This window comes from Eptatretus burgeri, chromosome 8 (genome assembly GCF_056783735.1).
Source record: "Eptatretus burgeri isolate ZD-2024b chromosome 8, Ebu_testis_v1, whole genome shotgun sequence".
In the NCBI taxonomy this organism is placed as follows: domain Eukaryota; kingdom Metazoa; phylum Chordata; class Myxini; order Myxiniformes; family Myxinidae; genus Eptatretus; species Eptatretus burgeri.
Genome location: NC_140968.1, coordinates 80,104,736 through 80,119,559, shown reverse-complemented (window position 1 = coordinate 80,119,559; position 14,824 = coordinate 80,104,736). Strand labels below are relative to the sequence as shown.

Genomic DNA, 14,824 nt, shown 5'->3' with positions numbered 1-14,824 from the left:
TCCATTAAAGACCCTTACGACCCCTAACACCCCTTATAACATTTAGAACCTTCAGACACTTAAGGCCCCTAAGATCCTACAGACACCTTTATAACCCTTAAGAAGTTGTAGACCCTATAGACCCCCCTGAGACCCGTTTCGACCCTGTTACACAATTTAGAACCCCTAGACCTTTTAGATCCTGTTCGAGCCTTTAGAACCCGAAGACCTTATATACCCTGTTAGACAAATTAGAACCCCTAAGACCCTCAAGTTCCCTTAGACTCCTTTCTACCCTTTAGACTTTCACACCTTTAAAAAAAAAAATGACCGTTTTTACAGCCATTTTTCCCTGCTGTGCAGGGGTTTGGCTTTTTCTTGAGGCAATGTTTTATGGCCGGATGCCCTTCCTGACGCCAACCCTGGTCGCACTTTCACACCTTTCAGACCTTTTAATTCCCTTCAGACCCCTTTGACTTTTAGACCCTTTTGATATGTTTAAAGTCCCTTTAGTCAATTCTGGTGCTTTCGACCTTTTATTTGGCACACAAAATACACCACACAAATCAAGTCCTGGCAAGGGTCTGTAATATCTGATTGCTCATTCTCATTACTTTTGTTATTAGAAGTGGCCTTGGAAAAGTGCCTAAGCTGTTTATACAACTTAACACGGATTTTGCCCAAGGCAAAAGAACCCCTTGGGGAGTGGGGGAGGGGTGGGATGAAGTAGCTACAACCTCCATTGTGTGACCCTAAGTCCTCCTGTCAAGCTTGGTTGAGATTGGATAAGTAATGACAATGTTTTGCGGTCAGACATATAGACAGACAGACATCAAATTGGGTATTTTAGTATGACTTAGTTATGTACTTGAACACTGTAGAACACAAATCGCCTTCTTTGCACTTTAAAACCCTTCTGTTTAGCAGTACTTGTGCATGTTAAATAAGGTGGTGTACAAGACTGCTTCAATAGCGCGAAACTTCTGGAATCTTTAAAATCATTGTTTTATTTGAATTAAGTATATACCTGAACACTGTACAGGGTAACATGTTCTATGTACGCTCTAGTTATGTTTTTGCTGCACCCGTATGGCTAATTTGACTCGGACAAAGCTTTCACACGGTGAGCAGTGTGTAGGTGAGCAGTGTGTAAGCAGAGTCGCTGCTCGCTCAATGAAAATAGCTTTTATGATGTACCACATTTTCGGCTTTTTGATTTGATTATTTTTCAGGATTATGGTTATAGGTATCATCTTTGCAACGTTCATGATGTTTTTATTATTTATTTAATTTATCTTGCCTGCACGGATCTTCCACCTGTCACTAAATTGATGACAATAAGATATAAGGTGGAAAAATTGGCACCTTTTCCAAAGGAACCAAAATCAATAGACTGTTAAATGAAAAGAGTGAACAAGGACTGAGATTTTTACATACATTATCCACCCCCCTCCAAGCACTGCTGCCCCATTTCTCTCAGCTTTAAGACCATTTATAAACACCAAGTCTCCCCTGTCCCTCCCCTCACCACCGACCTCCTCCCCCAAACTGCTCGCCCCACCACATTTCGTCTCACTACCCAGTCTGCCCACAAAGCATTGATTGTCCTGGTAAATATTCTTTTAAATATGATGGTATATGTTGAATAGATATGAATATGATTGAATAATATAATGAATATGAATATGAATTCATGTCAACATGATGATTGATATAATTAATATGATTATGATTTATATTGTAATTGTGATTAATATGATTGTTAGTGTCAAATGAAATATATGTTTGCAAATGTTATTTTAAATGTGATCGTAAATGAATCGATTGCCTTTATCATTTAGACGTTCCACAAGCTCCAAAACGTGGATGGAAATAAACAAACCGAGGTTTGTACCTAGCGATCCCAAGCTCAAACACGATGATGTTCAGATAAGTCCAGCTCCATTCTTGGCATGTACTCTCCCTCTTTACTCAAATCCTCTCCCAAACCATAAACATGTTCTTCCAGTACTCCTCTTCTGGTTAAACTTCCCAAACCCAAGCTGACTGCACACCTCAACTTCTTTATACCTCGCTTCTCCCATCTATTGAACCACCTTCCGGAAGGTGTTCTTCTCTCACTTTTCCATCATGGAATTCAAACAAGCAGTGCACCACCACCTCTTGTCATCCCCAATTCTAACCCATGATCTTTATGACCCCCATTAACCTTCACTAACTGAATCATTTTACTTACTTATTTCAGTGTTTCCTCCCCTTCTCCCTATCCTCTTTTCTGTTTGTTCATTCCTTTGTTTGTACCATTTGCTCCTCCATGAGCCTTGCTCCTGTAAAGAAATAAAAACACAAAGTACACTCCCTTCTCCACACTCCTTCCACATCTGCTTACCCACCTTTTTTTTTTTTTCTCTCTATATCTCTATCTCTATCTCTATCTCTATCTCTATCTCTATCTCTATCTCTATCTCTATCTCTATCTCTATCTCTATCTCTATCTCTATCTCTATCTCTCTCTCTCTCTCTCTCTCTCTCTCTCTCTCTCTCTCTCTCTCTCTCTCTCTCTCTCTCTCTCTCTCTCTCTCTCTCTCTCATCATTCTCACTTGTATTTCTTTTCTCAATTTTTTTTTCTTTTCAATTAAGCACTAAATTCCCCTTTCCAATCAAACCAGTACATAGCCAAATAATTATGGGATGAATGAAAGGGGACCAAATAGTGAAAGAGATGTGCCTCAAGACACACAGAAAGCATCCCGAGAGGCTTGATAATTATTTCTAGACAAGCATACTTGTTTTAGCACATGCAGAGTGATAATTTAATACCCTTGAATGGTGTGACAACTTGTAATGTTGTTGACAGAGCTTGTTCTCTTTTTGCTCAAAAACAGTTAAAGGAACAGCTGTAACATCATACAAAATTACATGAGGCTGGAGGCAGCAAAACAACAGGTGGCCATGATGTCGATCAAAGCATGACTATTGCTTTCTTCCTCAACTCCTTGACAAGAGGTGAAGATAAGAAATTACCTTTTCCATCACATCCTCATTTCCGAGATTTACATCAATGCTGTTTCGGGAAAAGAAGAGTGCACGGCATGCAAAGTGAGAGCAGGGGTTACATGAAATTGTGCTCACGGAGCGAAATGTGCTGAAAGTGACTTCTTACTACCTCTTAAGAGGACGTGTCAGTGGAAGAGTTTGGGGCTGGGGTTTTACCACATACTCTGGAGTCTGGGAACTTTAAAAGACAATGACAAGTTGTTGATATTTTTAACAACTTGTTATTATTTGTAATTGCAAAAGGTGTTTGTCAATGAAAATGAATGATATAAATGGGATGTTAGACTGTTTGTGTTTGTGTTCGAGAAATGCGCCTGTAGAGGAGATACCTGTGTTCGCTTTGGTGCATAGGATGTGACATGGTATGTTGAACAAACTGAAGGCACGGTTTTAATAATTTTAATTTAATACATCATCTGAAAAGCAAACAATATCACAAAAATATTTTTTTCTCTCTTTCTTTTGCAGAATATGAGCATGCAACATAACGTGCTCATAACTCACATCACCTGCCTTGATGTAACATCTATCTCTATATTACTAAAACTCTCATCTTGTGTCTATATATATTGTTGTGGTTGAGGAAATTTGCAAACCACCATTCAGGTCCCGTAGGTGAGATATCTCTGTAAGTATATGTGTAGTTAGCCCCAAACCCGTTGTTTAGAGGGAATAAATGTCATGCATTCGGGCTGCGACCCTTTGAGATAGCCGTTTTTCTGTTCTATCTTTATTTTGAACCAACCACGTCTCAACCGCCATCACACAACAACCACCAACCGCAACGCCGCTTCACAACAACAACAACGCCAACAGCCACGACCTTTACCGTCACAACTCGCTCTCGCAATCATCGCATCACCGCCATTCCAAGTGTCACCGTGGCCAGGGACCACCACAATAAACCCTCCACCACCTTCACCTCTCCTCCTTCTGCCGCCATTCCCGCACCGCTTGTGGGCACCGATCCTGGACTCATACAGGGCGCGCGCCGAGCAGTGGGTGCAAAAAGCGGCCTTTCCGGGGAAGTCGGATCAGGAATGATACACGCCCACTTCTGTTCCGTCCTATCAGCGAGCGCGGGGAGATTTGGCCCCGCCTCCAGGCGCGTCGGAGTAGAATCGATATATGCAAATTCGAGGATCAGGAATGATTCACGCCCACTTTTCCTCCGTCCAATGGGCGAGCGTGGCTCCGCCCCCGAGCAGATCCTGATCCGAAAATCTGCATATGGCTTCTCCTACACCACTATAAAGCACCGAGCGCGGGGCGAATTCAGAGAGGGAGGTTTTTCTGTTTCTGGCTCGGGCGAGTCGTGACGGCGGCGGCGAAGTGTGGCAGCAGCAGTCAAGACGGGTCTGGAGGAGAGGCGGTCTGTCGGGGAGCTGCAGAGAGGAGAAGCCGGGAACGCGGTCGAGGGCGCAGTGGAGTCGCTAGTCGCGGGACCCAAGCAAGCCAGCTATCCTCTTTCCCCAGAGCATCAACAACCCCCCCCCTGTTTCCCCCCGCGCTGAGATAGTGCGAAAAGGGGGCCCCGTTCCCACCCCATTCCAGGCAGTGCCAGCGAGGCCCACGGAAGAGCGCGGAGTCGGGGCACCGCCGCCATTTTGCGGCTCATCACAAGACGGGTAGGCTCGACGCGGTCTCGCGCCCACAGCCCACGTCTGCCCCCTTGTCGTAGAGGGTGGCCCTCTTTTTCTTTTGATTTCGAGTATATGTGTTGTCGGCGCCGTCTGTAAAGTAAAACTGTGTAAGTGTTGCCGTGTGCTCGCGTAGTCGGTAGTAGATCTGCATTGTGTTTCTTCTTTTACATTTGCTTTTGGTGCATAATTGTTGTGTTCCTTTTGTTACATTTGCTTTTGGTGCATAATTGTTGTAATTGTATATGTGTGCTTTCCGTTTGCCGCGGAATAAATGTGCCTCATGTTGAACTGTTTTTTCCCGTTTCGCTTCGTCTTTTCTTTAATTGAATCTCCATCTTACTTCACGTAAAGGGTTGGTCGTGGGCTAAATACGCCCAATAATTAATCGGAACCGTCGAGGTTGACGATAACACCGCTCGGTTATCCCGATAGTACGGAACGGGTCGCTTAAAGTGGCCCGTGTCCGAAGTCGACCTGCGGCGAGGTGCGATCGCCCGGTCTACCCTCCGTGTGGGTACTTAGGTAGGTCGAATTTGGCGAACAACCCTATCCCACGCGGGGGGCCGATTGGCACGATCGTGGTGAGGCCGAAAGGCCCACCCGTGACTAGTTCCCGGCGTTAGTCCGAGAGGGTCATGACGGAATTGTCCGTCCGGTGGGCGACATGCCGCGATTCGAGTTACGTGGCCGCTCGCACGCCGGCGGGCGTGAATTCGCAACTATATATATATATATATATATATATATATATATATATATATATATATATATATATATATATATATATATATATATATATATATATATATGTATATATTTATATATGTATGTATGTATGTATGTATGTATGTATGTATGTATGTATGCTCCCAAAATACAGCTAAAACGGTACACGATAGCATAAAAATTTTCAGCTCACCTTACTCACCATTCGCCTGCGGTGTGCAGCATCAAGTTTCGGTAAAATTGGGCAACTAAAAAATTAATAAATAACATTACCCCCGGTTGGGGGTGACGGTCATCTCTGAAGCTCTGTAGATGTGGATCTCGGATCGGCTTAGAATGGCTTCGATGTCATCTTGTCTTTTGGTTCAACGTACAGACGAAAGCCCGGGAGTAAAAAGGATAGAAAACCTCAGAAATCAAACTACATTTCTGAGTTATCTGGAGATAGATTTTGAAAATGGTTGATTTGGAACATTTATGATCAATGTGTCTTCAAAAGGATAGAAACAAAACCTCAGAAATCAAACCGCATTTATGAGTCATAAATGGCGGATGATATTTTGACAATGGATGATTTCACAAGTTTACAGCATCGGTGTCCTTCGCATTGACCTTCAATCAGGTCTAAAGTCATACTGTCGTGCATCACTCATCGACCCCTTCCTACATACCAAGTTTCATCAAGATCGAGCAAAATTTTTTTGACCGTATCACATCGACGATTTTTCCAACTTTGAAGACACGTGACTCGATTACCAGGAGGAATTTTAAAAAACCGGCCTGATCAAATTTAGATATTGGTCCATATTATCAGAATCCGAAGACATTTCGAAGATCAGATCACAAACGGCGGAGGAGATCGATTTTGAAAATGGATGATTTTGCAACTTTGGAGTGGCCTTGACCTTGACCTTCAATCGTGTCAAAAGTCATACCGTCGTGCATCACTCATCGACCCTTACCCACATACCAAGTTTCATCAAGATCGGGCAAATTTTTTTTTGACCGTATCACATCGACGATTTTTCCAAATTTTAAGACACGTGACTCGATAACCAGGACGAATTGCAAAAAAAAATTTAGATAAAAAAAGCCTGACAGCCTGACATTTCGGCAGCCTGACAGCCTGGAATTTCGAAGATCGGATCATAAACGGCAGAGGAGATAGATTTTGAAAATGGACGATTTCGCAACTTCGGAGTGACCTTGACGTTGACCTTGACCTTCAATCGGGTCAAAGGTCATACCGCCGTGCATCCCTCATCGACATCTACCCACAGACCAAATAAAGGAACAGCTGTAACATCACTCATCGACCCTTACCCACATACCAAGTTTCATCAAGATCGGGCAAATTTTTTTTTGACCGTATCACATCGATGATTTTTCCAAATTTGAAGACACGTGACTCGATAACCAGGATGAATTGCAAAAAAACCAGCCTGACAAAATTTAGATATTGTTCCATATTATCAGAATCCGAAGGAATTTCGAAGATCGGATCATAAACGGCGGAGGAGATAGATTTTGAAAATGGACGATTTCGCAACCTGGGAGTGACCTTGACGTTGACCTTGACCTTCAATCGGGTCAAAGGTCATACCGTCGTGCATCCCTCATCGACATCTACCCACAGACCAAATATCAAGAAAATCGGAAGAAAAAAATGGGGACATACGTATGGACGTACGGTCATCGAGACTGGTTTTATGAGGTCATCTCGTTAGAGATGACCTAAAATCAATTCCCAATTCAGTCAAGTACTCTTCGGGAGAATTTGATCAATGCAAACAACCTCAGCAGTATAGTACACTGGAGCTATCTTTTTTTTTTCTTGAAATGATTTTTTTCATCAACCGCTGTCACAACGGAAACCCAACGGGTTCACGGGTCATCTAGTAACCTATAAAATCCACAAAACTTCTCTAGAACCACTTGACCCCCCCCCTCTGCCATTCTTCTTCTTCTTCTTCTTCTTCTTCTTCTTCTTCTTCTTCCGTATGCAGCACAAGGCTGCTGGGTAGCATCACTGGCTGAGGGCACAACTGTGTCGCTGATGCATTGTCCTCTGTAGGTTTGGGCAGGAATTAGTAATGTGTTTAGCATGCCAGCAATAGCCCACCTACTCTTCTCAAAGGACACCGTGGGATCTTTAACGTCCACCAACTAATACCAAGACACAGACATCCAGTTTAACGTCCATCCGAGGGAGGGTACACACATTGATGAATAACCGTGCCTGTGAAACACCGGGATAAGAGTTTATAGCTGGGTCGGGGTTCAAACCCAGGCTAGAGAGACCAGAGGAAAGTGTGCATACCTCTCGGCCATCCTGCCAGCCCTACCTCTGCCCTAATAAAGTTCCAGTCGAAGAACGGTAACTTTGTTGGGTTCTCTGTTGGTGTCAGAAAATTTATGAGTTTTAGGATGGGATTTTTCGTGTCTGGTCTTCCTTTTCATTCATTATGAATTGTTGTTTGTTTGTTTTTTTTACAACTTTACAAACTTTTTTTTAATGACAAACAAATAAATAAGCAGGTAACTTTCCATAAAATTTTGTAAACGTCTCTTAGCCATCATGTGTTCTTCCTAAGTTATTGAAAAAACTTGGTCACGCATTGCTTGCAAGAGGCCAGTAGTACATTTGTCTAAATAAGTTATGCCAAGAGATGCACAACTAAGAACCATCAGAAAAACAAAATGGGAAATTGTTGACTGAATTAAAACTGGGGCCAAAACAAGAAAGTAGTTTTTAAAAGATCATCCTGTTTCACCAGGAATTAATCACCATGTGTATATCATATTGGGCGAGAAATCGACGAGTTAAAGTATAAGGAAGTACAGCATGGGAGAAGTTTCAACCCAAACATTGCAGTGAAAAAAGATCTTTACAGTCAGAAACAGAAAGAGGAAGTCAAATAGGACAGTCCATTAACCTAATTATTACCAATTAGTTTTCCCATTTTCACCCTGAGCAAGCCTGTAGGCAACCCAGGTTCAAAATTTCATCTACCAGACATGGTGGGTGTAATGTTTAGAGCAACCGCTCTGAGTCTGGGAGGTTGGTGGTTTGAACTCAGACGGTAATCATCTTCGTAAAGTAGTCATCTACCAAAGACTTTAAAAACTGGAGTTCATAGAACACCTTACCAAACACAATCTTGAATTTTAAAAAAAAGCAAATGGGTGGGATCTGTGAGCAGCAATTTAATTGGTCGAGATGATGAAAAATAGTGTAATAATTTGTCCAAGTACTGCTAAACAGAAGTTTTTTTAAGCGTCAAGAAGGTGATTTGTGTTCAAAAGTGTTCAAGTATATAATTAAACAAATAAAATAAACATTTTGTAGGTTGTAGCAAAATACTTTTTGGAGGTTTACCACCATTGATTAACGTGTTACATGAGTTCTTCATGCCTATTATTTGTGCCCTTTATGACATTAAAACATTAAGTTTCCTGTTTGAAATTATTTTCAATTTTGTTTCACTGCCAGACAGGCAGACAGAGTAAAAAAATTATCTTACTCCTCTCTGTGCAAGCGTGCTCAGGACAAGATTCCGTACAAATTGCAAAATTCAGAGCCAAAGTACTGCTAAACTGCAGGTTCATGTTTCCCAATTCGTGTTTGAAATATAATATGAGATTGAAATCAAGTTGTTCCTAAATCATAAACTGACGTTTGTAGACAGACAGACAGACAGACAAATTGAACCAATTGCTTAACCCTGCTTTTCGCTTCGCACGTGCGAGGCAATGATACATGTTGCTTCCTTGCTTGACGTTCAGTATTTAAAAAGGATAGAGCACGGACAAACAACCATAGGTTGGCAATCATAGCACATAACTTTATGGGCCTCATAGTCTCCTGTATTGAAGTTCCTGGTAAGGGAACTCATATTTTACCATGTGTTTGTCCATTGTCTACCGATGTTCTTGTAATTCACGCACAAATACACTGATATCTTCGAAATGGCCTTGTCCTGCACGTGATTTATAAACCGTACAAGCTCCTCCATGAGCCTGAAAATATTTGTTTAAAAATAACAACCCACAAGTAATGGAAAAGAAGCAAAAAAAAAAATCAAACAAAAGCAAATGAATGCATTTCACTGCTCTGGCAAGTCGATAATGGCTTTGGATCAAAAATAAAAACGATGAAGGATTGCTAAAGAGGTAGGAGGTTGTGAAAGGTTCAATTAAGTTGTTTTTCCTGGGTCCATTCTATCAAAACAACAACATGTTTAATGCACATATTGAAAAATAATGCATGACAGTTACTCACCCTGTACGTTTCCAGTGCAATGCACCTTGCTATTGGCAATACATTGGCAGAGGAGAGGCAGCCACCCTCTGTGCAATCGACGCCACGCATCACCCACTGAGAAGCGGTGTCTCAAATGTTGATCCCAGCAACCTTCCACACTCGCTATGGCAATCATCTCTGTATAGGAAAGGTCAATCTTTACCTGCATGCCAGTCATCATTTCCTTTTTTTTCAAAACTTAAAAAAATTTCAATGAATCTTCATAGATACATGAATCGACCACTTTGTCCTGTTTGCATTTTAATTGTCCAAGTACAGTTTGACAACATTTCTCAAACAAAGAGCTGTCTAGCTATATATGAAAGTAAATGCATGATTTGGACAAATAAATCACAGTTTATTGTATGTGCATTGGGGCAAAATGGTCTTGTCTGTATGAAATGCCAGAGTTAACCACTTTATGATATAGTCTGCAACTCCTGCAACCTGCGACCTGTATCGAGCAGACTTTGGCAAGTCTAGTATACTCTGGAATTGGGCTCAGACGAAAGAGAAAATGTCTTACAGTTTGACTCTGCTTTGGGGGGGGGGAGGGAGAAAGTGTGGCTATGCCACTGATGCTACACACCCTATATGTTAGGACAGGAATTAGCGATTCGTGCAGGGTGCCAGAGATAGCCTGCCTACTCTTCATGAATGACACCGGTGGATATTTAACATCCACCAACTAATGCTGGCAGAAGGCACACCTAGTTTTATGTGCATCCAAGGGATGGCACACACATCGATGCCTCGCCCTGCCTGTGAGACACAAGGTTGACAGTTTATAGCTGGGTTGTCATTCGAACCCAGGCGAGAGGACTCAGAGGCGAATGTTACAGAGTATCCTGTCCTCATCACAGGTGATGCTGCATGACTATCTAGATAACTAAACTCTGTTGAATCAACATCCACAAAGACAATATCTTCTGAACTCAATGCATTTACTGAAACATAACAACTTGTAGTTGGTAACAATCTGGTCATACACTAAGTTGGTTGGCGTGAAAAGATATTGCATTCCAAAGCCACAATGTGAACAGACAGAACTGGATGAACACAAGATTCAAAAGTTGGCATCCATGGGGAAGAGGAAATTCTTCCTTAGGAAATACCCCCATCAGTGTGGTGAGAAATGCAGCACCACTGTTGTAACGTCGCTAGTACCCAGTGTTCTGGAAAGTGATGGCACTTCCCTCAAGCTCAGTGGCTGTTTGTCTCGTCTAACAGTCTTGTAATTTGTCTCGTGTATTCGTCTGTATGTCCACGTGTGAGATGTATGTATGGCAGCTCCAGCAGGAGCCTTAGATCCTGAAAAAAGAAAAACAACAATGTAAAATTTGTTTGAACTCTGACCCTTTGCAGCTCTTCGACACAGGCGACACAGCTCTTCGACAAAGCAGCAGAAACACAATTTGAATTACCTATTGAACTACAATGACTCTTGGAGAGTGATTCAACATCGAAAATAGAATGGATTACTGTGAATAGAAAATGAAATCCCAGCATCACCGAATGATGATACCTCTTAAGCAATTATTGTACTTTTGAAAAATGAAGGCATTTTGAACAAACCTTTGTGCCTCACAAAAGTACAAGTGCTGTAAACATTTGTTCCTTTTTCAATATCAGGATTTGTTTGTTTTATTTTGTGAAATTTAGTCCAGGGACTTGGCTCCATTCAACGCAATGTGATGAGTGTAAGAGCAGTGTCTTTTTCTGTACAATATCTCAATTAAGCATCAAATTTGTATGGCTAGGCTGTTCCAACATATCTATTTGTCATTGTTTAAGCAGGATTATTTGGCTTCTGTGTAGAAACAAAAATGACTCAAAGCTTGCTTTCAAGGCATTAAACTCGGCCTCTTAATAAGACTTCAGGTATGAGTAATACCGCAAGAGAGCAATAATTAAGTTGTGCAATTGTTGATGTTAATTGTCTTTTTTTTCATCTGATTTTTTTAGCAATTTGCTGTTTAATTGAATGGATAGCAAGGCATTGTCTTTAAAACCTGCTCAGCCGCTGCTCCATGTCAGTGGGTCACAGTAAGCTGGCCTGCATCAATGACTTGTATTGAATGTGAAGGTTAGGGCTTTATAGAAAATCCCACCAGGCACCATACGTACCGGGCTGAATCCTTTCCTGAGAAGAGCTGGATGAGTGGAGCACGACAATCGGTTGTTCAGCGGACCTCTGGGTGAAAGCCATGAGAGGTTGTTGTGCAGCACGGTGCAGGGACAGAACACGGCGAGCCAGTGCTAAACGCAGCAGGTTGGCCGAATGGTGTGCACGGCGCATCCGCCGGACCGCCGGTACTGTACGCTCACTGGGTACATCGGTCGGTGACAAATGCTCAACTGTCAGTCTCTCCGATCCATTGGCTGGAGCAGAGTTTGAAGGAAGTGCGAGCACCATAAAGGTTGCCACGACAGCAAGACGAGTAGTCAGTGTTGTGTGCATAGTTCCAGCAGAGATCAATTCTCGGCCTGGGAATGCATTACATATTATGCACCCACATTGGCACTGCCGCACGCAGTTGCACCCATTAATGCAGTCGGACATATGAGAATAAAACATGTTAATCTGACACAATGATAATTCCGTGGAGTAGAATATAAGGTCAGAAGGTTGGAAGGAAAAATGCATAGTTGGCATATTCATTGATCTTGTGTGTCTCTCTAAACACATGTCAAGTTACTGCAAGGACACAGGAGGAGGCTGTTTGGTTCATCATACCTGTGTTGTAGCCTCACTCCTTTAATTTAATCTGTCAATTATCCTTTTGTCCTGAGTTTGAGGCCCATTTTCCGCTGAATTAATACCAGGCAGGGTTGACTCAGCCTGTCATCCTTCTGAGGTCGGCAAAATGAGTACCAGTGTACTGGTAATAGGGACACTGCATCAGCGGCATAGCCCCGTCCCTATCCAATGATGCAACCAGCAGCCATAAGACTGCACTCAAAAGAGATCTATCAGTTTATTTCTAGGTACCAACACCATTCTGACTATTAACTGAACATACCTTCGCATCCACATATCTTTGCAATCAACTTTCATGTCTAATTAATCTCTCTGTAGAGAATTTATCCAGGGTGCACAATGGCCGACTCTTTTGAAGAGATACTGTGCTTCATATTAGAGGTGAGCTTACTTCCCTTAAAGAAGGAGGGCATGCTCCCAGATGCAGCACTCCACTGCTAGTACTGTACCAGAATGGAAGTTTTGTAATTTGATTCGTCTCTAAGGGGAACACACCTGCAACCAGACGGTCTTAACAAGCATTCTACCAGATGAGCAATCTATCCTGATGTCCCTTGGACTCGAACACAGAGTATGTGTGAGAAGGCCGAGTAGTGGGAGTAATTAAAGGAAACAAGACCGTCGGGTAAACCTTCCAAGTTTACCAAGGTAAAAAGTTGTTGATGCTGCTCGTCCAAGTCCAAAAAAGTCCAAGGGTAAAAAAGTTGTTGATGCTGCTCGTGTACATTTACACAAAAAGTAACTGTCTGGGAATTTTTTTTTATCCATACGGTAGCGGGAAAAAATAAGTAATTCACAAAGTTAAAGCAACACTTGCAACTTGGGTCCAATGAGCTATAGGCTACATGTTGAGTCCAATGAGCTATACTTACCTTTTCATGCGCGACGTGAAAACTGAGAGGCGTGAGCCTTGTGGTTCGTCCTGCAGTCCTGTTCGCTCGGCTAGCCCTGCAAGATCTCCGCAGGAGAAGTGCGCGGCCCTGGCACCGGGCCGGTATTTGGCCACAGCAAAGAGCGCTGGCTGAGCCACAGGGGCGGGAATAGGAGGAGGCAGAAGGGGGGCTCAGAGGGGTGCAATTTCTATCCGAATAACCTCAAAATAGGAATGTGTGTGGCGACACCATTGGACGACGTTTGGCGTATCTAATCAAAGAGGGCCTTTGACCTATGACTTGTGAGCACCTGGGTATATCAATTTCTTACCCGGAAAGAACACTCCAACATTACAAGCAGAAAAGTCTGGTGCTAATGAATATGACAGAAAACCAAGCAACTCGCTATCCCGAGTTTTGGCAGGAATTTCGAATTTGTTCAGGGTGTCAGTGATAGCTCTCCTACTCTTCCCTTCCACCTTGGAATCTTTATTATGCACTAATGCTAGCAGGTGTGACACCCAGATGAATGTCTATGTGAAGGGATGGCACTCTTTCAGGTCAAACGCCCTGTCTGCGAAGCACCGATCAAACATGAGTTTACAGTTAGGCCAGAAATGGTGGTGATGTTGGTTTCTTAAAATTTAATCAACATTAGCCCTATATAGCTTCTCTAATTGCGGATGAAGATCTGGCTGTTATGTTATCTCATCTGTTGTTATGAATGAATGCAGACACGTCAGGCCACATACATGCTGGAGAATACAGTGGTGGAGTTGTCACCAGAAACAAGAGGCCCTACAAGACCTGGTCCAGGAGACAAGACTTACGGACACGAGAAGCACACCAACCTTTTTTTATGAATGGATCCCGGCTCACCTGTACAAGTTTAGGATACCTATGGAAAACCTCCAAACAAGACATATCCGTCCGTGGTCGTGATCGATGTGTGTGGAGCAATCTTTTCATCATCATCATCATCATCATCGCTATATAAAAAGTCGGTGCTGTCGAAGCAGTCTCTTGGCAAGGGTTATGCTAGATGGTTTGCCATTATCTTTCCAGCAGTCATAAAAGGAAATTGGAATATTGTTTCGGGTATGGGCGATAAACTCACCTCCTCTTCATGATCGACTTGGAGCACCTTCAACGTCCATCACCAACCACGTCCTTGGGGTTAACATCCTTCTGATGGAAGGCGCACACAATGATGCCTCAACCTGCATGCAAAACACCAGGATGACATTTATGGCTCACTCTAATTCCCTTCCCTTGTTATGAATGACTATGTCGATTTATGCCTCTCCTGTACCTTCTCCTTTAAAAAAAAATTCCCAAAATAAAATTCTTCCCAAGACCGAGCCTCCAGCTGTAATCATAAGCTGTGGAAAAAGCAATTATATCCATATACAACAGTCTCCTTGTCAATGGGTTATGCTATTGTTGTACTTGCTATAATGTATTCAGTGTAAGTATATAAAA

General features: G+C 42.5%; 1 protein-coding gene and 1 long non-coding RNA gene across 4 annotated transcripts in view; one reads left to right on the top strand and one right to left on the bottom strand.

The window, feature by feature from the left end:
- The window catches only part of LOC147022143 (fibronectin-like), a 332,507-nt gene extending 317,901 nt beyond the window's left edge, over positions 1–14,606 (bottom strand). For 2 of the 3 annotated variants that reach the window (XM_085892763.1, XM_085892764.1), the window contains exons 1-4: positions 14,460–14,574; positions 13,343–13,491; positions 11,837–12,196; positions 9,689–9,847 (exon numbers count right to left, since the gene is read on the bottom strand). In XM_085892763.1, coding sequence (XP_085748889.1) covers positions 9,689–9,847; positions 11,837–12,170 — 493 coding nt within the window. In that variant the 5' untranslated portion in view covers positions 12,171–12,196; positions 13,343–13,491; positions 14,460–14,574. Of the gene's footprint in view, positions 1–9,688; positions 9,848–11,836; positions 12,197–13,342; positions 13,492–14,459 lie in introns of all 3 variants that reach the window. The other variant, XR_015061076.1, reaches the window with a different exon arrangement.
- Positions 1,664–5,227, top strand: LOC147022144 (uncharacterized). Its single transcript, XR_015061075.1, has 3 exons — positions 1,664–1,865; positions 2,866–2,986; positions 3,506–5,227. It is a non-coding gene; the product is annotated as an uncharacterized LOC147022144 (long non-coding RNA).
- Positions 14,607–14,824: the final 218 nt, after the last annotated feature.